The sequence below is a fragment of the Artibeus jamaicensis genome, unplaced genomic scaffold, assembly GCF_021234435.1.
Source record: "Artibeus jamaicensis isolate MK-2021 breed Jamaican fruit bat unplaced genomic scaffold, CSHL_Jam_final scaffold_660, whole genome shotgun sequence".
Lineage (NCBI taxonomy): Eukaryota > Metazoa > Chordata > Mammalia > Chiroptera > Phyllostomidae > Artibeus > Artibeus jamaicensis.
The window spans coordinates 10,837,972-10,860,848 of NW_026522052.1; the positions used below are offsets into that span (position 1 = coordinate 10,837,972).

General features: G+C 44.2%; 1 protein-coding gene across 8 annotated transcripts in view; it reads left to right on the forward strand.

The window, feature by feature from the left end:
• Window positions 1-22,877, forward strand: part of MSANTD2 (Myb/SANT DNA binding domain containing 2) — a 30,500-nt gene that overhangs the window by 5,393 nt on the left and 2,230 nt on the right. Inside the window, exons 1-3 of one of the 8 annotated variants that reach the window (XM_053659458.1) lie at window positions 15,470-15,494; window positions 19,241-19,340; window positions 20,846-20,906. In XM_053659458.1, the coding sequence (XP_053515433.1) occupies window positions 19,265-19,340; window positions 20,846-20,906 (137 nt within the window). In that variant the 5' untranslated portion in view covers window positions 15,470-15,494; window positions 19,241-19,264. Of the gene's footprint in view, window positions 1-15,404; window positions 18,729-19,084; window positions 19,341-20,845; window positions 20,907-22,877 lie in introns of those variants that run through there. The other 7 variants (XM_053659457.1, XM_053659456.1, XR_008390507.1 and 4 more) reach the window with 7 other exon arrangements.

Below are 22,877 nucleotides of genomic sequence, written 5' to 3' on the forward strand. Positions count from 1 at the left end.
CTCTGGGTGTGTGTAAGCTCACTCACTCGGTGATGTTTGCACAATGAGGAAGTCGCCAAACAGCATGTTCCGTAGAGCTCACCTTCGTTGTCACACTGTGTGCAGCTGTGGCCTTAGACTGCTGACCACAAACACACGGGTGGGCTCCCAGTTTTGTTGGTAAGGGGTCTAATAAACACATGTGGGAACCAAATGATAGGCTTCTGAGTTTTATTTTAATTAATGTTAAACTATAAATAGCCACATGCCATTAGTGGCTGCCATATTGAATAGCGTAGGGGAAAAGTTGTTATTCAGAGTATTAAAAAAGTCTTTATATTATGAAAGACTCTCTTGGCTGCACACTTGAGCCTCTGTGGGGAGTTCAAGAGTCCTTCTTTCTTCTTGCACTTCCTGTTACTTGACCGGAGTAGGAGGAAACTTGATAGAATCAAGAAAAATGTCCACCATTCTAGGATGAAGAGCCTTCAGCACAGGAATAAAGCATCGTCATCTCAGTGCCATGCTCTTGGTCCTCTGGGACAGTGCTGTCCTGTGGAACTTGCCCTGAGGATGCGCGTGTTCTGGTCTGCACTGTCCTGCAGCCGCCAGCCGCAGGTGCTGCTGAGTGTCCGAAATGTGGCCAGCATGACTGTGAAATGGACTCTTCAATTTAATGTAAATTTAAATATTCATATGTGGCTAGTGATTATCATCATGTTGGCCAGACCAACTTGTTTGCTTAGGTATTCCCAAAAGAATTTTGAAATTCATGTACTTTCTTGAACATTTTAAAGCTGACATTAAAATTTTTTTATAATCTGCCCTGGCTGGTGTAGCTCAGTGGATTGAGCTCAGGCCTGTGAAGCAAAGGATCACGGTTCGATTCCCAGTCAGGGCACATGCCTAGGTTGCTGCAGGCCAGTTCCCAGTGGGGGACACATGAGAGGCAACCACACATTGATGTTTCTCTCCCTCTCTTTCTCCTTCCCTTCCCCTCTTCTCTGAAAATAAATAAATAAAATATTTAAAAACATTTTTTTAATAATCTGTTTGAAAGTTTCCAGGATATAGGACATAGTAAATCTAGTGCAAGATGAGGATTGGCTGTAAAATATATTGGAGAATACACTGTGAATGTAAAAAGTCCACCCAGAGTTCTTATCTACAGGTTCTATCAAATGTATCTTGAAAATGTTGACCATCAGACATTGTTCCCCTTCTATTTAAACAAGGCAGGATAGGTATTATTAACTTATATTGCTTTGGCTATTCTAAATTAAGGAGTCGAGCCTCACACCTAAAAAATACAAGATGGGAATGACCGGGATCCCTCAGGTTTTAAGGTTCCTCAGTCAGTCATTAAAGAAGGCATATGGATAACCCCATTGAAGACCAGTCTTTAGAAGGCTGAGCATCCTTTCAGCATCTGTCTTGACTGATTAGTGGGCCCGTGAATTCCACTGTCCATAGGAAACAGGAGAGCTTTAACTCACTATACGTGTAACCGAAACAAACATCACAACAATAAGAGTACAGTTCACACTTACATATCGCACTCAATTGGCAGATTCATCTCAGGGTTACTGGGAGCACTGAGATCAGAAATAAGGACTCGTGTTTTTGTCGTTTACCATGAATATTGGGGTGCCTCCTGCAGAAGGCCCTAGAAACACAGCAGAGCACTTACTGTCACGGTGTCTGCCTTCTGGCGGAGGAGGCAGTCTGCCAACGTAGCAGTTACAGAACCATAAGCTGGGTCCGAGTACTGCGTTGGCGTTAAGCTCATGGTGCTACAGGTGCACACAGGAAGGACCTGTCATGTTGTAGGCTTTTAGGAGGTGAGTCCTGAAGGAGAAATGGGACAGAACTGGGCTGGAGGGGGTAGAGACAAATGAGCAGTTGTGGTAAAAGCCCAGGGGCCAGTATCACTGAAAGTGGTGCAGGCTACAAACAGTAAAATATGATTGGTTCAAGAATCCAAAACTGGAAGCCTTCAAATAATGCAGTTGTTCCAAGCAATTTGTAAGTGATCAGCTCCTTAAAAAACTCATGCCTTCCCATTGAAGAAAAATTTGCTATGCTGTGGCATTCGGTGAAGGTATGGATTACAAGCTACAAACAAATGACTGGTGGTATCAGAGAAATGTACAGAAGGGTGGAGAAGGTGGTTTGGGGATAACAGTGTGGCGTACATACCAATTCCAGATCATTTATGTTTGATAAGTAACTTACAGTGTTGAACTGCAATTATGCAAATGTCCATGATATAGCTTATTTATATACTGAAAGAAAAAACCAAAGCATCTTTTGTTTTTTAAAATATTTTATTTATTCATTAGACAGAGGGGAAGGGAGGGAGAAAGAGGGAGAGAAACATCAATGTGCAAGAAAAACATCAATTAGTTGTCTCTCGCAGGCCCCCAGCTGGGATGACCTGGCCCACAACCCAGGCATGTGCCCTGACCTGGAATAGAACCTGCGACCTTTCAGTTTGTGGGACAACGCCCAGCCCTCTGAGCCGCACTAGCCAGGGCACAGTGCATCTTTTTGAACATACAACAAGAAGAAGCATGCTGCATTGTGTCATCCGGTTCTCACATGTATATATGTGTGTAACTGAAACAAACACTGCAGAGTAACAGTGAGATGGCGCACATTCACACAGCCTTTACTGTGTGCTCTGCACTGTTCTCAGTGCTTTGCAAATATTAACTGACTTGGTTCACATAATAACACTATTAACTACTCGATACCCTCTGGTATGTTCTATGTGAACACCGGTAACCTAGCTCCTGAAATAGGAGACCATAGGTCCTCTTCAGGACCAGGGCACACGGCATGTGAAAGCATCCAACGCAGGCTTGCACCTGGTGGGCCCCCCTTCTCCCTCCCCCAACACCCCCTCCTGCTCCCCAGTGCTTTGCCTGCTTTGCAGCCCTGCCTTCCCTTTTCAGCCCAGGCCCTCCGGCACCTCGCCTCTTTCCCCTGCCCCAGCCACAGTCTCACCTGTCCCCACAAGTCCCTCACCTACAGCTGGCGCATAGAACACCTGGGAAGATGGGGGTGGCCGCACCCACTGGTACAGGGCAGCAGGCTTACTCCTTGGGGACTGGCAGCTCAGGGTCACGTTGGTGCCCACACGGGGCACACCCAGGAGATGGCAGGATGGGGGAGCTGGGGGAACTGGGGGAGGGCAGATGAGGCAGGTTAAAAACTCACACCCAAGAGACCAGCAGACACCCCCTACACCAACCTCTACACAGACATACTTTTGTCACCCCATTGTCCCTCCTCCAACCTTTACACCCAATCCTTTGCAGAGGGCCCCGCCTGGGCTCCCCGGGGCTGGGGAGCCACTGGGGAGTGAGTGCTCGCCACTCACCCCACACGTCCAGCTCTAGAGTCTTGCTGCTGTGGCTTCTGTTGTTGCCCTGACGGTCTTGCACAGTCACAGAGCAGAAGTAGGAGCCGGAGTCTTTCTCCCGGAGGCCCTGTAGCCGCAGGGACACGTTCCGGGAGGGCATGGGGTAGACCAGGGACACTCCACCTTCACTCGATGTGGCCCCACTGATGTGTGACAACACCTGGTGTGGGCGTGACACCTCCCGTTATTTCGTGCCTGCGCTGTGCCACCGGCTCCGCCAGACCCCTCCCCCCTGACTGGCAGACCTCAGACGCCCCTCCCCTGCACCCACCTCCTCTAACCTGCAGGAGCTCCCTGGCCACCCGCCTCCCCAGCCCCCCTCTCACCCCTGGGTCCTCTCCACTGTAATGGTTCTTGGTCCCCTGTGTACTGTCTCTCCTTCTCCCCCGGGGGAGTTTGGAAAGGTGGCCACAGCCCACTAAAATCAAATCCCCAACCCACTTATGGGGCATAACCTGCAGTTAGATATAAGAGGAGATAATGAGGTGAGATCAAGTTTTTTCAGTCATTATGCTCTTTTAGGCTTAGGGCATCAAAACTCCCCAAGTGGCATTCATTTGGAACCCGTCATGTCTCAGATATTCTGGGCACATGTGTTAGACAAGGGGTGTCAGACTCATTTTCACCGGGAGCCACTCAGCCTCGCAGTGGCCTTCAAAGGGCCAAATGTAATTTTAGGGCTGTCAAAATGTAACTACTTAATTGTTAAGGAGAGCTCGGTGCTGCTGCTGGGTAGAAACAAGGTGCCAGGCCGGATAAAACAAGGCGGAGGTCTGGATTCAGCCCATGGGCCTTGTGTTTGCCCCCTGTGTGTTATACTGTGTAGCTCTAGGTAGCTGGAGTCTGGGGTGTGCGGGAAGAGGGTGGAAGCAGGTGGGACGTTGTCAGAAATGAGACTGGAGACCTGAACGAGAGGTCAGATGAAGTGCCAAGAAGTTTATCCTCATCAACAAAGAAGTTTAAGCTGGAGAGGGAGGTGGTTAGTGTTAGGTTCTAGAATTGGCAGTAGCGTGGCAGGTGAATGGGAAGGGTGAAACTGGAAGCACACTGGTCATTAGAGGCTTCCTGCAGTAAGTGGATAAGTAGAGAAATAAAACAATAGTAGCGAAAATGGAGAAAAGGGGATCAGTTTCAAACGTGTCAGTATCAGTGGGGGATTGATCAGTCAGTATCAGTCAGTATGTTTGGAGATTCTGAAAATTCTCATTTATAGGAGTTGTTAGATCCTAACCTGCCACAGAGTTCCCTCTGGACTGCTGTGCTAGCTGACACAGAGGGGGGCACCACAGTACTTCACAGCTTCAGTCTTTGGAGTTGGTTCTAGAACCCAGTGAGGTCCAACTAAGACTCTCTTGGACTCACAGCTGCTCCCCCATCTTCAGAAAGGACAGTCCTTCCTCTTTTTCCCCCTTTCCTCTCTTTTTTAAACATTGCCAGAAGATAAAATTCAGATCTAAAATTTCAGGTTAATTGTCACGAGGCTCTCGAAGTGTGGGCTCTTATCACTAGGTTAAAGTAGAATAGCAATTTCCCCCCCTTTGGAAGGTTACATGTATAATGTTTAAAAATGTTTTAAAAAATGGGAGAAAAAGCTTACTGAATTTCTAACACAAAGACCAGTACGATAAAGAACTTGCAGATTTTAAACAATTGATTGTTAGGTGCTCTTTTAGTTTACTGCTATTGTGTGGCTCATGCAGTGGGTTCCGCTTGCCATTTACCATTGCAGAACTTCCTTCATTGTTCAGAACGAAGGCTCCATGAATCTGTGCCTCGGGTGCGTATGTTACAAATCACCTGGAGTTTGTGGTCTATGTGGGGTCTGCCCCCTGCCACTATGGTTCTGAATAATTGAAAAATGTCTGCGTATTGGAAAATGACGTGGACTTAAATCTGTATGATACTCACCTATTTGTAGTTGAGAGAGTCCTTGAGAACCAGTGGAATTTTTTACCTTCTCACTTAGTGGGGTGTGTGGTTGGTTATTTCTTAGGAAAATACATACTCGTGTTTATTCTCAGACATTTTAGGAATAAACAACCATTTAATTTTTACATATGTGTTCTTGGCTGTACTCATAAATGACATGTTTTGAGCCACCAAATAATACTTTGATATAAATCAATACAATGGAATGGAAGTTGTTTATTTAGATGTTTTCTAGTTGTAATTGACCAGCCTGTGTAAGATTATTTTGTTGTAAATGGCTTGAATTTTTGAAGCTCACAGTATTGTTTCTCTGCCATCTACTTTCAGATGACTTCATTTATCCACTAAGTCAATTACGTTTGTAACTGTAAAACCAGAATAAAGTTGTATCTACCCCAACCTGCTTTTATTATTATTACTTTAATTTGTAGATAGTTTTCTCTAAATGGAAAGGACCCAGTTTATGACTTAGAGAGTATGATAGGTCACAAAGCACCTCAATCTTATGTTTGGTCTCTCAGGTGCTGTATACAGTCTGAAGGAATTTTTATTTATTTCATTTATTCATTCATTCATTTAGCAAAAATCTGTTGGGCTACTTCCGCATACCAGACATTTGTTTAGGTGCCGGGAATAGTCAGTGAACACAGCTGAAAGAAAAAAAAAACAAAATACCTGCCTTTAAAGAGCTTACATTCTGATAGAAAACAATATAACATTTAAAATATTTTCATTCACAACAATTAACACAATAGAAAACCCTTAAAATATGATATTCATTGATATCAGCCTTACTGACCATAGAAAGTTTGAGCTCTGTACCTCTCATTATGTACAAGAAATAGAAATACATTTGCCTTTGCTTTATTAAGAATGAGTTACATGATTTAAAAAAAATTCTCACTGGAGGGTATGTCTACCATTCTAGAGAGATGAAGAGAGAGAGAAACAAAGATCAAGGGTTCCCACGGCTGCCTCCTGTTCACACCCTCAGCGGGGATCAAACACGCCACCTTGAGCAGTGCAGGAAACAAACGACCAATGGAGTTGCCTGGCCAGGGCAAGAATGATTCATGTGATTTCATTTTCTGCCCTTCTTTTGGCGTTACATACAGCTGTCCCTGAGATTTACCCAGCCAACCAGCAGCCGGCGGCAGCCACCCGCTAGTCACCATTCACTTGTTCAGTAACCAGCACCCCGGTGCTGGGTTCCCAGGTTCAGACTTGAGCAAAACCAGGTGATGTCTCATCTCTGTTGTGCAAATTAGGGAACGTGATTAATAGCTGGCCTTTGAAAGATCAGAATTGTGCCAGTTTTAGAACAGTATAAAATAATATTTTTCTCTATATAAGTAATATAAACCACGTTAAAAATTCAGATGAAAAATCAATGGAAAAAATTTAACTTCAGCATAACCACATATTTATGAAACATTTTTTGAGAAGTGATGATGAATCTGATTTTAATTTCCATTAAGTTTCCATGCACCAAAAAATAAATGAGACGTCTACATGCTTTTTGTTCTATTGGACTCCAAGAAAGTATATGGGTCATTCCAAGTTTTTATGTGATTCATGCCGAGTTTTGCCTGCCTCCTGCTGCTTGTGAGTAGTTACCTAGTGAGCAAGGCCAAATCCTCACTGTGGATTACTTTTGCCTCCCTTTCTTGTTTGTTTATTTTTTAAAGATATTAAGTATTAATTTTCAGAGAGATGGGAAGGGAGGGAGAAAGAGAGGGAGAAAAACATCTACTGGTTGCCTCTCACATGCCCCCCATCTGGGACCGGGCCCCCTGGTTCTGCAACCGAGGCATCTTCCCTGACCCAGAACCCTTTGGTTCGCAGGCCCGGGCTCAATCCACTGAGCCACACCAGCCAGGTCTTTATGTGGGTATCTAAGTCACCATATTCCTGCCAAGACTGTTAACCTTTGAAAATGGTTAACTGATTGCTTTTATCTATAAAAGAAGAAGTATGACCAAAAAGTTGAAGAAGATGTGATAATATGTCTAGGTGTTTCTGAAACTGAATAATAATGGGTGGGGAAAATCATGTATGTAACAGTTACTTAACCTGTAACAAACCTAATGCTATATATAAAGCCCTTGTTGCACACAAATCCCACATGTTATCAAAGAACAACTTTATAAAATACTTTTAAGTACTAAAAAAATCAAAATCAAGCTAGTATTCCTTTAATACTGGAGGACATGAGTTAGTGGAAACTTACTTGTTTTTCCAAATAAGATTTTGATACTGAGTGCTACAGTTAAGTTCTTTGAATTGGTTATATCTGCCATTAGCTTTATGATAAAACTTTGCTGCTAATATGTCTCCACTTGAACTAACCTTTAATCATAAGGTACCTTGGTCTTCATATTGTGTGGCTCTGTCATTTTGTAAAAATATAATGGCTAACATTTACTGAGTGTAAGCTATGGGGCAGACACTGGTTTAAATGCATTCCTTATATTTTCCCACTTAACACTCACAAGTCTATACATGAAGTACTGTTTTAGCCCCACCTTACAGATGGAGAAGTTGAGACCAGAGAGATTAATTTGTCTAACATCACGAAGCAAGTAGGTGGGGAGTCTAGACTAAGCAATCTGCCTCCATGGTCTTCTTGGTTATATTGTTCCCTCATTAATCATCATCCACCTTTATTAAGTTTTGACAATTCCAGTAATATTTTGGCAACAGGGTGATCATAGATAATCATAAACGCAATACTAAAATCACAGAGCAGCACCCAGCTGGGTATCATGCGCATGTTTCTTATAGAAATAAAAACACAAATTTTAAAAATTCTGGCAGATAATTTATGATGTCCTAAAATAATATATACAATGAGAAACATTGATTTGGAAGTCCCTGGGAAGAATTAAAACCAAGTGTCCAAACCAAAAAAAAACTTTTATTGTAGAAGACGTTCAGTCATTCATTCAAGTCTTTACAGAAATGCTGGTATTTATGGGACTACCAACTCCTCTTAAAGGAAGTGAGTTTGAATTATAAAAGGAGCGAAAGCAGGGAAGGATGTGGCTGACAAAGGAGGCCGCAGAGTATCCATCGCCTTTCCCTTAATGTGGAGAGGGTCTGGGTCCTCTCCTCCTGAGAGGTGGTGGGGATAAGGCAGGCTGTTTTGTAATGCACAGTACGAATGTACTGACAAAGAGGAAATGCGTGTGAAGAAAGCTAAGTGTTGAACTGGAAAATAAGTCAGTGCAGGGAGTGTAGTATAGTCATCTAGGTGAATGGGGTTATTTCAGCTAAGTATTAAAATGAGCAACTTCCCAGCAACTGTGGCAGAAAGGAAAATGCAATGACTTTTTACGCTTTTCAGTGTCTGCTGAAGAGAAGCATGCCAGATTCCAGCTTCAAAACCAAAAATTCACCTACGTTAAATACACTCTGATAGTGACCTTGGGAAAGTTGCTACCTTTCTCTTCTCTTCTATCAGGGATGCATCAGTTGTCTTCCGTACACATGCGATCATACTTCCCAGACCCCTCCTCCAGGAATGAGCCGCAAGTCAGTCCCCACAGCTGCCTGGGGCGCTGGTCGGGTGGCTTCTGGCTGGATTCCGCCCAGGAATTTCTCTTCCACCCAAGCTGCAGTCTCCCCAAGCGTAGGCGCCCTGCCCTGGGGCAGCCTGAGTGCACCGACTGGTCAGTGTTGAAATACAAAGGCACAGGCCTCCTTGCCTGAATTGAGGAACTCTGAGGGCCCTCCAAGTCCCACACCTCACTTGAGTTAGGCGAGGCCTCTGTCCCGGCTGCCTTTGATTTGCTTCAGCTCCTTTGCCCAGCCCTGCCCCGCCCAGTCTCTCCCAGTAGTCTCTCCACGGGACACTCCTGCTCACAGCCTGCTCCCGGTTGTTTTCTGGGACCCTCTCTTTCAGCTTTATTATACAAATTAGGAATAAGAAATGCAGGCTGCTTAGCCCCAACCTCAGCACACAGTAGGCACTGAGAAAATAGTAGTTAGGGACATTGGACTTTCACTACATGGGACATTGAACCACATGGAAAACGTTTGATTTCTCTAGAAGTTACAAACACTTTTTTCCTGTGGCCATTGCTTTTAGCAGTCCTCATAAAGATAAGAATGAAATATAAAATGCTACCAAATGAGCTGTAGACAGTGTAATGAATGCCCAAATTTCTTCCCGACAACTTTCTACACAAGTTTGGGTTGTCCAAGTTGGATAGCTGTCCAGGTTGGACAGTTGCATAAACTCAGAAGATGCTTATTTTCAGGTTTTTCATAGGACACGCATGTGTCAGATATGTTCTTTTCATACACTTATTACCTATAGTTTGTACCATGTAAATAAAAAAACCTCTGAAATAATTCAGTATTTACCCTTAAAAAATAATAAAATTGACTGAATCTTAATACTTGTACACAGATTATCTTGATGGAGGATTTATAATAACCTTGATTTTTAGATAATTTCATCCAAATGTTAAGATTATTTATTTTTTCGCAACCAAATACATAATGTTTACTAATAGAAAAATATTTACTAATAGGTTATCTTGCATTATAGATGGTAGGGTTGTTTATTATTATTATTATTTTTTAGATTTTATTTATTTATTTTAGAGGGGAAAGGAGGGACCAAAGACAGGGAGAGAAACGTTAATGTGTGAGAGACACTGATTGGTTGCCTCTTGCACGCCTCCAACCAGGGACCTGGCCAGTAACCCAGGCCTGTGCCCTGACCGGGAATTGAACCTGTGATGTTTTGGCTCTTAAGCTGGCCCTCAGTCCACTGAGTCACACCAGCCAGGACTACAGATGACAGTTTTTAGTGTCAACCAAGTGTCAGGTTGTTGGTATCCATTCAGCACCAACAGGAATTTCCAGTTTGGGGTGCAGTGAAGAAGGAAACCGTTTCTTGCCAACAGCTCAATTATGACACAGCAGGCTGTGAACGCTAATGCTGTTAGGAGACCCTGGGCCCAGGCCCTCTCCAGGTAGACGGCTCTGCTCTGGGCTGCTATATTCTGTGCCAGTCTGCTCTAGCCTGTATGGTCCATTCCAGAGAGATCTTTGGTGTTTCAGCTCCAGAAGTCCCTGCCCCTGGTCCCTGATTTGCCTGCCCTCATGCAAATTAGGGCTCCAAATCCTCACAGTTTGATTGGTCCCAGGGGGCACTGTGTTGGTAGGTCAGAATGGAGCCTACTTGTTGTTTAGAGAGGAAGCTGATGGGGACATAGCTGCTTATCTCCAATCAGATGGGGAAAGTCTCAGTCCTATTGTTTGGAATAAGATTCCAGGAACTCCTTTGGAAGGGCCGACTCAAGTGCCAGAAACAGCGCAGGCAGAGGTCTGGTGCAGAGGCGGGCAGCTAAGCGCAGGCGTCCCCCTGAAGTGCAGTTTGGGAGAGGCCCCTGTGCAGAAATGGCTGCCAGGCACTGTGATTTAACACTTAAGCCACGTTAACCACTAGGAGCCCTTCTTCGTAGGTATCTTCTTTCTTGGGATCCACACCAATAAGAAAATATCTACAAAACTGGGAGAACGACATCATGAGCATATGAAAGAATAGAGTAGCCTCTACTGGGGCGGCGGGAGGACTTGCTCTGCACCATTTCCCCTTTAAACGCTGGTCTCAGGAATGGAAACCCCATTGTGGTTGGGAAGCAGTGCAGGACAGTACAGTACAATACGAATACTGTTGTGCTGATATAGCTGCATGAGGTTTTTGTGATTTTTGTGCATGTGCACATATATGTGCAAGTCTTAATTTTTAGACGTGGGCGATTATGGAACAGTTGGTGCCTAATGCCGGGTGTTTGTATGGGAGGCCTTCACAAATCAGTGGTTCTTGTCTGCTATCCTAGAAATATTTTAGATAATTCTCTTGAATGTGTTTTTCTGTTATCACATACTTGTAAAAGTTAACATCTTTTAAAAATTTAAGATTTTCTATATTTATTCTTAGAGGAGAAGGGAGGGAGAAAGTGAGGGAGAGAAACATCGAGTGGCTCACAACTCAGGCACGTGCCCTGACTGGGGATTGAACCAGTGACGTTTTGCTTTGCAGGACAACACAACCAGTTGAGCTACATGAGTCAGGGTATAAAAATTAACCGTTTTTCTACTTTAAAATAAATAAATAAATTTTTATTGTCTATTCTATTATAGTTGTCCCAATCGTTTCCTTTTTACCTTGCTCCACCCAGCCCACCCCTCTTGCCCATAAAAAGCTAACATTTTTAATACCATCTGAATACCGCTTTGAGGTGGTGCCCCAGGATGTGAAGTGGCGAGAAGAGAATTCAACAGAGATGCTAATGGAGCAACTTCAGAGGCGACATAGGTCAGGCGAAAATAACCTCTAATGCAAGTCAGTCCTTTACCAAATAACTGGCTTTCCCCCCTTTTACGGGGAGGAAGTTCTCTAGGCAGTGTTGTCTGACTGTCTTGGATGACTGTCACCACCTGTTGCTGCCTGTGTCTGAAATGGTTTGGTTTGGTATAGCCTAATTTTTTGACCTGTCTTGTTCTGAATAGAAAAGCACTTGATTCCATGTCTGGAAGGATTCTTGTGTCCCAAAGAAACCCATAAACATAACCACGCATATTAGGTATGGGTTTTGTAGTGTTGCTGCCAGTGTGAGCTGTGTGCGAGTTCTCTGTGATTCACCCACAGTGTAAGGTGAGATGCTTGTGGCCACGTGAGTATAGTGCCTTGAGCAACAGAAGATGTTTGTTTTGCACAATCAGTATTGTCCCCCTCAAGGCAAGAGACCCTCAGCTGCTAGCACGGAGGAACCCAGAAAATCCAAATTTTCTGAATTATTCTGTACAAAAATCTCTCCCTCTCGAAGACGGTACTGACCAGTTACAGACGTAAAAATGAGTCGCCAACAGCCAGGTTTGGGAGGAAGTACAAGCTGGTAGAATTCCGTCCTGCACAGTTAGTTCCCCACAGAGTCCAGGCCTCCAGGAGGTAAGACCCAGTTTGGCCCTGTTAAAATCCAGGAAACAACTGCAGTCTTTTTCTGTCTTTGACAGGACTACTTTGTGTTTTGTAATATTTAGTGTGTAAGGCATAAGAAATGATGAAGTTTGGACGAGGCTGCAGAACTTCATTTGACAGTCCCCCTTCCCTGTCCAAAGAAGAATATAACAAGAATGGTAGATATTTTTAAAACAGCCTTGACCTCTGCAATTAGTCTTCCTTTGTTACAGAGAAATTAATTTCTTTTTGTTAATTATAGCTGTATCTATGTTTTATTCCCTTTTCTGCTCCTGCTATTTCCAGAAGATCTTAGGAACTCTACCCACTTGGATTTATTGATTTTATAAATATACTGTAGTGGCTAAACAAGTTTCCTGATTTTCTTTGCTAAGAAAAATGCCATCTTCTTGCTAAGTGATTTACTGTTTTAAAGTTAGTTAATTTGCTCTGAGTGGTGTTGCTTAGTGGGTTGGCCATTGTCCCGCAAACCAGAAGGTTGCTGGTTCCATTCCCGGTCAGGACACATGCAGGCCAGGTCCCCTGGTTGGGGGCGTGGGGCGTGAGAGGCAACCAGGCGATGATGTTTCTCTCACACATCACACATCAATGTTTCTCTCCCTCTCTTCCCCCTCTCTAAAGTAAATAAATAAAATATTTTTTAAATTACATTGACTCATCAACTTAAAAATATATCGAGCCGCCTTTACACAATAGGCCCTATTCCAGGCGTAGGGAAAGGGTGAACAAGGCAGGCGGGACCCACCTCAGGGAGTGCACAGTCTAGCATTGCTTTCTCAGCAGCATTTCGTGGGTGGTATTTGGTCATTTTTATATGCCAGATTCCTTTTGAAGGAATGCGTATTTGTCTTGGGGCCTTGGCTCCTCTTTTGTTGAGTTGGAGAAGTTGGACCAGCTGATCTCCAAGTTCTTTTCCATTCTGAACTTCCATATTTTGGAAGCTGGAACCTGGTTTGCTGTTAGAGCCTTAGGCAGCTCCACCTGCCGCCTGTCTATCCGTGTATTACAGAAAGTTTTATAAGAGATATTTGGCCCGGTTAGTGACACAGGTCGGTAATGAAGAGTAGCAAATGCTGCAGGACACTCAGATGAGTGCAGGACAGAGATGGAGGGCCATTTAAGAAGACAGTGCTGACCATAATACGAACAGTTTCAGTGGAAGGGTAGACTAGACTTTGATCCCACCGGGTTAAGGATCGAGTAAGTGTAGACATTGCCTGTTCCATGGAGACCCTTTCGTGTTAAAATGGGAAGATGTTGACTCGCAGCCACTGTGACTACGAAGGAAGGAAAGAGTGAAGACTGACTTTCCCGTGCACTCTTGTTTCTGGGTCCGAGGGTCTCCCTGTTTTGAGTTGTTGCCGTGGGAGATTTACCTAGCACCGGTGTGGATGTTCATCACGTGATGAAGGACCAAGTGCTGCGTGATACAGTTGGAGCAGATGATCCTCATAGCTGCTGAAACAGTTAATGTTGCTTATTTGCCGCTTCTGAAAAAGCTTTCTTTCCCACAAAACAGAAGAAAGTGCCAAATTTTGTAAAGAGTAAGTTGATAGCCTTGAATGCTTCTTTCAAGAAATGGGAATTTGGCTAATTTACCTCTTGAAGGAAATATTAATGGTGCTTTAGCTACACGGACAGAATAGTGAGTAAACTGGATACATTATGCTTAAACCGGATGTCCCAGTCCTCAGACTCTCTTATAAAACCTGAGACTTGAATGAAGTCTACCTCATTTCAGGGTTTCTGACTACTGCCTGTTATATTCTTTTATGAAATAAACAACCAAATGGTACAGAGCACAGGTTTTTAACCCAAAATATTTGGTTGGTTTTAAAGGATGTAGGTGACTGGCAAGTCAATTTGTCAAACTTTGATGGATAGAAAACCTAAGAAAATATGTAAAAGTTTTGCTGGCCCCAGATGGATGTTTGCCTTAGACCACATCCTATTCGTTACTTACATCTTGATAGGTAGGTAGGTAGGTAGGTAGCTAGAGAGATATAGAAGTTTATACTGTATCCCTAATACACCCCTCTTGCTGCCTGCAGAAATGCGTATATTTCAGGGTTTTTCTTTCCACCTTTGTGCTCACAGAAAATAAAGCTAATTGAAGAAATCTTGAGTCTTTCTTAAAGCTACTGAATGAACTCACTGTTGTTTTGTTACCTCAGTTAACCGAGCAGCCAGTAACAGCTGCAATAAAGCAGTAATTAAGTTTAAAGGAAGAAGATCGGTCTCACAAAGGCTTTTTCTGCTTCAAAATACACATCTGCTTAGGCTGAGGCGTTCTTTTCAACACTTTTACAATGGATCACTGGGGATACGCCCCGGCGTAATTTCCCTTGTCTCTCGTGGAATATACTATGTGATTTTTAGACTTCATTCGCAAACAAGTATATTCTCTATTTAATCATTAGGCTCAAAAATAATATCAAATTTGTTACAGCTAGTTGGCAGAATGTTAAAATAAGCTATGTAATCCATTTCTAGTATGGCCAGTTTAGCGGCTGTGTTTGAAAGTGTTTCACTGCCTGTGCTTTCTTATAACATTGTTTCCTGCTATTATAACCGCTGTCCTCCCTGCAGTTGGACTTAATGTTTCATCTGACACCCTAGACGGACCATTCCAAAGAACGTTTTCTACACAACATTTGTGTAGCTGTTATGCCTGATTACTGCTCCTCCTCGTCATGTACCCTGTCCCACCCGCAGTCGGCTCTGCTAGAACAGTGGTTTTGTCACAGTGCTCACTGTGGAACAAAATGGGGTAAAGTCAGAGATAAGGACTGAGCCCGCAGCAGAATGATTGGCAGGTGCTGGTAGGTTTGCTCAGCTGGCGTCCTCCCCTGCCGCACCACAGAAGGAGCCGCTCTTCCCACTTCCTGATGGTCACAGGAGGGATTGGAGGACACCAGGCAAAAGAAACATTGTTTATACCCCAAAAGTAGCCTGTGTAATGTCAGAAAGGGCTTTGATGAAACCACTGGCCCTACTTACAGATCTTATTTTCCAAGCCTTTCATTATATTATTTGCCCTTTTCTGAACTCTACAATTTCCCTCTCTTGTAGCTGGTTCGATGCCCAGAACTGAATGCTGTGCTCCAGCTGTGGCCTCACCGGTGCTGAATAGAGAGGAAGAGCCACCTTCATAGCTTACATGTGATTCCTCTGCTTACACAACCCAATGCTGGATGTACTTACTTTGGCAAGATAGCTGCATCGTGCACTGTATTCGATGTTACGTGTGCTGTGACCCTGGGTCTTTCTCTGCATCGCTGCTGTCCAACCCCATCCTGCCCCTCTCCAGTCCCTGCCTCCGTTCACCTGCCCCCTCCCCACCCCTGTAGACTCCCCTCACACTCATCCACAGTGAATGTCATCTTTATTCTCTCATCTCTCTGCACTCTAATCTTGCTCTTTGGCAAACTTTCCCTCTGTCTATACAGTGTCAGCTGTTAGCCATCTTACTTCCCCCCCGCTTTGGCAATGGGCACCCTCGGGTCTTCTCACGGCCTCTTTCCTGGTGTTTCCAGTGGACATCTGGCGCGGTGGGTGTAGTCGGCATTCGCCTGGCACTTCTTCCCCATCGCATCCACGTGACCTCCTGATTTGACCTGCTGATCAAGTCATTACTGACACTTGAGTTTCTCTGTCCAGATTTTCTTGACTCCCCTGCCCTCTGTCCAGGTGACCTCATTCCAGGTACAGTCCCTCCCCCAGCTACCCCTGGGAGGAGGCAGTCCCCTTGTTTCACCACAGAAATTTCTAACAATACGGAAAGTCCTTCTTAGTTGTGAATAGAATAGTCTTTAATAATTTTAAGCAAATTCTTTCTCCCCTGAGATCTTAGTTGTTTTTGTTTTTGATTTTTTTGAATGCTAGAGCGTGAAGTACTGTACATTTCTGAGGTAAGTCAGGTAAAGGAAGAAGGAAGGGAGAGAGGCCTTTGTGCTGAGCAGGAAGTAGGACGTGGTCCTCCAGGAAAAGCGACACTGAGGTCCCTGCTGGGCGTGGTGCAGCTGCCTGCAGTGGGAGGCGAGACTCATTTCTCCTGGGTTCGGGAGCATTGTCTGGATTTCCAATTTAGAGTGCATTTTTAAGTTGGTTTATTTAGGACTGTTGGTACACAGACACACAGTGGCTGAAGTGTGTGCTTCGGTGAGTCATTTTGAGCGTGGAAGGTGATAAGAACTTGTCTGATGATAAGAATTGGAAGGTCCACATATGTCCTTTTTATCCATTCCTAAAATCCCTCAAGTTCAACTGAATCCCAGTGTTTCTTCTCAAGGTCAAGTTCTTACTTCTTATCCTACTTTAGGTAATGTGTCCTGTTTAGGCAGCCTTTCCTTGGCTCTGGTCTTTGCCTCACGTGTATTTGTGTTTTGAGAACATTAACGTCAGTTTGGAAATCTTTCTAACGGTATTTTAATGCATCCAGTTTTATCATAATAATTTAGGGTTACCAAACATTTCTTCCTCAGACCCGTGCTAGACATTTTACGTATCAGCACATTGACTGTTACCCAAGTTCATTACAGAGTGAGACATGTAATGCATATCATTTGATTCTTCTTTCTTATCTAAAGCTATTCAATATCCCTCGTTTTCTTACTCACAATTACATAAACCAAGTGAAAACTTAAACTCGGTTCTGGTGGTTTAGAGAAAGGAAATCTTTCCTGTGGTTCCCCACTGTATTGTCAGAGGTCTGTGGCTTTGTTTATGCCCAGTCACATCCTGATAAGGGAGGCACCTTTCTTCAAGGGACCAGTAGTTGTATTTCCTGACTTGGGATTGATGTGACCTCAGTGACAGAGCTGACTGGTCCCTTTGCTGCTGAAGGCTTTTCTCTAGGCGGCCGTCAGCAGAGCTTGGCTTTATCTCCATGTATGGCCTGGGAAGGGCAGCAGAGACACAGCCGGGCCTCTCCATTTACGGTCCCCGGAGGAGTCGGAAAGAGTGGTTGGGGTGTTCTTGGAGGCAGCAAGTAGACATGGCGAGATAAAAATAAATGGGCAGATGTTTGCAATTCCAATTCTAGTCTCTGCCAGGAGGGCAGAGGGCACTGGGACGGGGGGCGGGGTGTGCAGTGAGCCTGCTGAGCCCCAGGGCGGGCATCTGTCTCCCTCCATCGAAGGCTGCCCACGACACATTCCCCAAGTTCATTTGTTCTAGAAAGTCTTGTATGTATACTTGTGACTCTCCTACAAAGACAAGGAAGGAGCCCCTTTAAAGAGTGTATTTTGAGAGACCCCAGCTCCTTAAGACGTCACTGGAGGCACCAGAGGGAGCTGAGAGGGAGAATGGGGAAGGCGCTTCTGCAGGGGCAGGCCGGCTGGGCCCAGGGGCAGGTGGCACCGGTCACTGCTCCGTTGGTGTCGGAGGACAGTGTCTTCACCCGCGTCCCGCTCTTATTGTTCCCTTTGCCCGCGTGGATTTCTGGCATCAAGGGAAGTGTCGGACAGTGTCTCGTCATTTGTCGGCTGTGATGTAAAGATGCTGAATTTTCACAGAGGCTCTGTAAAGGACTCTTGAGTTAGTGCGGGGAGAACAGGTAACATACTGGCTTATGGAAGTAATCTCACGTCTAGGAGAAACGTAGAGTCTGGCTAAGGCGTCTACGGGAAGTCAGAGGCAAACTGGTCTTGTGGAGGTGTGTGGGAGCCCCCAGACAAAAAGGGCCTTCTTTTCCCAAGGAAGTTCTCAGAGTGAAACCCAGCAAAGCAGAAGGAACAACGGGAGGGACAGACGGGACAAAGAGGGGATACAACTGAACTAAATTTGGAAGCTGGGACCAAGTCCTTGATTCGTCTTTCGCAATATCATACGAGATAGCATAAGATGTGTTATTAAACTAAGGACGCTGGGCTAATAATGAGAAACATGGCCTAGAAGACCATGAAGACAATCGAAGTTGTATGTGGACTTTCCTAGTGATATTTATTTGCTGTGCACTACAAGGTAGAAAAACAAGTAAAATGACACCTCTGCACCTCACTTTCATCCCCGAAAAGAAATGATTGGCCACATTTGTTGGTTTCTTTAGCCGGCAGTTTGAGCGGTCTGCTTGGCTTCTTTTTAGATGTAGGCATTAGTAGTGTATTGCTTCTTGAGCATCGATCCTTGAGACTCGGAATCTGCAGCATTATTTACTTGACTTCTTTGAAATTTTAGCAACTTCCCAAAGGCATAGGAAGTTAGTAAGGAATGTGGACTATGTGAGAAATGTTTCACTAGTCGTTTCGCTCAGGCATATGTTCTCACCCTGTATTCCTTCTTAGTGAAGAGTAAGGATGGTTTTACTCTTGGCTTTGGGCAATTCTTCTTTCTGTCCTCCCTCCCTCACTCTCCCCAAATTCCGGCACAGTAGCAGCTCTCTCTCTTCTGTGGCAGGTGTGCATCCTATTGGCTGGCTGGTATTTCTTGTTTTCTTTTTTTTTTTCCCCCTTATTCTTTTTAAGTGGGGGAGGGGTATAAAATATGTGTATGGGGTACATGCAATAATGTTGTAATGGTTCTTGTTTAATGAATTATTAATTGTAAAATAATTGTTTGAATTATAACATGTTTGAGTAAATGCTAAATTAGTATTTTTTCTAATATAATAATGAATTTGAAATCTAGCATTCCTGTAACAATGTGTCTGTGTTTGTCTGTCTGTGTCTGTCTAATAGTAATTAATATCTGTGGTCCGTACCTTGAAGAGGAAGTACAGCTTTAAAGGAATAACAAAAGACTTTGTGTCTTAGACCCTTCGCAGGTGTTACAGTCGGGTGAAAGAACATGGTGTTGGGAAAAGAAAGAGCAGTTACACATTTGAACAGTTGGAACAGGTGTTTGGTCAGGGAGGATGGGATGCTCAGCCCTGCCAGCCTGTACTTATTAACAGTAGTGGCTTGTACCAGGAGCTGGAGTCAGATGGCAGCACTATGGAGGAGTATTCACAGGAGGACTGGGGAAACCACAGTCAGGATCTCCATGGCTACCCAACAGAGCAGGAATTGGGTAAGGAAGCGACATGTCTGCTACTTGTGTGTGCCTGTCTGTCTGTCTGTCTTTCTGTGTGCACTGGGACTGGTACCGTTCCCACTCAGCACAAGACATATAGCCAGTTTAGTTGGGGCGCTTGGGGCATCCTTGGTTCAGGTTTACTCTGCCTGCTGGTGCTTGGCATTGGCCACACCGTGCGTGGTTTGGGCACCCGCAAACCTAACCACAGACTCGCTTTCTCATCCTGAGCTCCCCAGGTGGCTCGGGGTAGAATCCTGTGCAGTTTTACATGTCCCGCCCCCTCTCGGTTTGGGGGCAGCAGCAGCAGCAGCAGCAGCCACTCTGACTCCTGGCTCAGCTGCTGTGGATGTAACCACCTTTCCCTTCCTTTATCCCAGATTCTTTTTCCTTGCTATTGGAGATTTGGAAACGGTCCCCTCCCAGACTCCAGTCTGAACAAAGGTGGGGGCAGCCTCGGGTTGTCTTAAAAACGGCACATACTGGAGCTTCCTCAGCAGTCGTATCGCTTCAGACTTCATAAAGCATCCCCTCCCAACAGTAGTCAGAACGATGCATCTACAGTCTTAACATTCCAGGGGGAAAGTGCAACCCCTGGCTATCAAATCTGTGAGCTCCTGGGGCCTAATACGAGAGTATATGTACGTTCCTTTCTGTAGTGAATGCTCCAATTTTGATTTTCCTGATCTGGAAATACCAGTCAGGTGGCTGCTGCTGCCACTGCATCTCCACACAAGTGGTGCGGTGGGTGCTCACTCACCGGGACACGGCCACTCCACCCCGAGGCGCTCAGGCAGCCCCCAGAAAGCGGCAGGACGGGCACTGGTGGCTTCCCCAGCGCAGGGTGACCCAGAAATGCTAATTGGACAAGAACAGGATTTTTGTTGTTTTTTCATTTCTCAAATATTGGAAGAGAGGGGGAGAGAGAGAAGGGGCTATAAAAACTGTAAGGGCAACACAATTTAAGAGAGAGACTTAAAGACTGGAAGAATAAAAAGGGCCAATCACTGCTTCTTAATTTCGAAACAATAGTGAGGTTTGGATTGCTGTGGCGCCCAGCACTCTGGTGTGGCCGTGGAAAGTTCAGTCTCCCAAATCTTTGGGCAAAAATAACATACAGAACATGTTGGTCCTGATACTGGGGAAGTAATTGCTCCGTAAAACCTATACAGGAAGTCTAAATTGCACAGAATTACTTTCATTCTTGTTCCTTTAAAAATCATGTTTGCAGTGAAATTAAGCTTTAAGCTCCTAGCTGGAAATCTGCTGGTGACCTTGAAGAATGTTATACTCGTAGAGCTGGTTTCTGATCTTGCATAGAAATGTATGCATCTCATTATATAAGCGTTATATTTATAAGTCTGGCATTGGGCAGTGTTTGAAACTAGAATTAAGTCCTCAAATTAGAAAGTGGATTGAACAGCAAACACATAGCTACTTATCTACATAAATGTATGCCACCACTGAGGAAAATATAATGTTTCCAAATCTTTGCTTTTCAGATGAAATGCCTGTCACAAAGAGAACATTAAAAATAAAACAAGAGTCTTCTGAAGAAGCACAGTAAGTAGAGGCTGCCCCTTGCACAAAGCGCATGGATCTAGGTTTAGTGGGAAGACGCCCCCTGAGCCATTTCACTGAGGAAGGGTGTCTAGTCATTCCCCTCATTTTCTGAGCTTAAGTTTTCCAGCGGTTGATCTAACATGTGGGAGATTTTGTATGCTGTCAGGAGAAATGAGTATGTTCCGTGAAAACAAGCATGTTTGTGGTGTTTGCCTGTGTGGGTGCCTAGATGTGTAAGAAAGACGGAAAGATGGGTCACGGGACGGCGAGTTGACCTGGTGTTAGAGAGGAGGGCTAGCGGGGCACTTACATTTCTTATAATATCCCATTTTGAGGATCAAAAAGCGAGTTCTTAGGTGACCTCATTATACAAAGGAAAGCAGCATTCTGCTCATTTAATCAACACATATCAGGTACCTACTGTATGTCTAGCATTGGGATACATCCGCCGGCAGACAAAAATCTCAGCAGATCTCTGCCTTCCGTCCTAGCTCCTTAGCCTCATCCGCCTAGAATTCTAGAAAATAGGGTTGTTTTTTAAAAAGTATTGACCCATGCAGAAACGTCCTATATCTTTTTTTTTTTTTAATTTTTTCCCTTTATTGATTCTAGAGAGAGGGGAAGGGAGGGAGAGAAACATCGATCAGTTGGCCCCTGCATGTGCCCTAATGGGGCACTCAAGCATGTGCCCTGACTGGGAATTGAACCCACAACCTTTCAGTTTGCAGGCTGATGCCTCACAAACTGAGCCACACAGGCCAGGGTGCATGGTCCTCTATCTCAACCTCATAAGCAGCATAGTCTTAATATTAGAAAAGTGATCAAGTGCCTTTGTGTCCTCTGAGAAGAGGGACAAGTCCTCAGGAACACAGTGTTTCATGTGGATGGCCACTCTGACACTCGGGAAGCTTTGGAGACAGACTGAAGGGTGGGGGTAAATCCGGAGTGGTGTTTGGCCCCAGGAAGCAGCTGAGAGCAAAATTTGTCATCTGTCATCTTGCAAAGCAAGTCAAGGAGGCCAGACTGAGAATGACTGCAGGGAAGATTCCCCAGTTTGTTCCAGGAGCTTTCCCCCAGATCAGGGAACTGCATAGGAAGGTTCCAGGGTCCATTTCCTCCCAAGCAGCCTTAGTAAACCAGCAAGCACACCCTCTTTCTTGCTTGTGTTTGGTAGTTGAGTATTTTTGTAGCTGAAGTCTGTGATTGATGTAGAGGGTAATAGCTTGTCGCTAAGTTCATGTTTAACAAACATCAGTCTTCTAGTATCAAAGTTCTGCCATACTTGAGGACAGACTTGTAATTTTATATATATTTATATGCCTGTGTATGTGTCTGTGTATATATATTTCATGTGTGTGTATATATACACAGACACACAAACATGGATCCAGTGTGTGCAAAAAGAATTTCCTGCATTTTCTGTCTTAACCTTGTTAACTGTCCAAATCAAAATTGAAATTTTTCTTTCCCTCTTTAAAATATTTTCTAGAACAATCTCAATTCATTTTCTTGAATTTTTATCTCAAAAGCCAAACCTAACATGAACTTTTTTCTTCTTAATTCTCAAATCCTAATTCTGTTTTGTACAACAGTTCTTTTAAATTTGGGAGCAGTAATGAATTTCAGACAAATAGAAGAAAATGTTTTCTTTTTGCCCCAGGCCATTACTCATAATCAGTTGTCTATTTTTGTACAGTAAACATGTATGGGCCAAACTTGTTGAACTTTTAGAATTTCCAGCTCAGAAATTAAGATGTTCATTGTTTTCCGTGTTACTGGATGCCTTTCTGAATACACCATTCTTCACTTGCCTTTGGTGATAAGGCTGAAGGCCGTGGGGAGCATTGTAATAGCCCCTTGAAATTCCTGGCCCTTGGGTTTTCAAAGTCCTAGGGCCTACGTATCAATAGTTGCTCAGATCGGTACAGCCAGCCCAGATAAGTCATGGAAAGCAGTTTGTCATTCATTCCT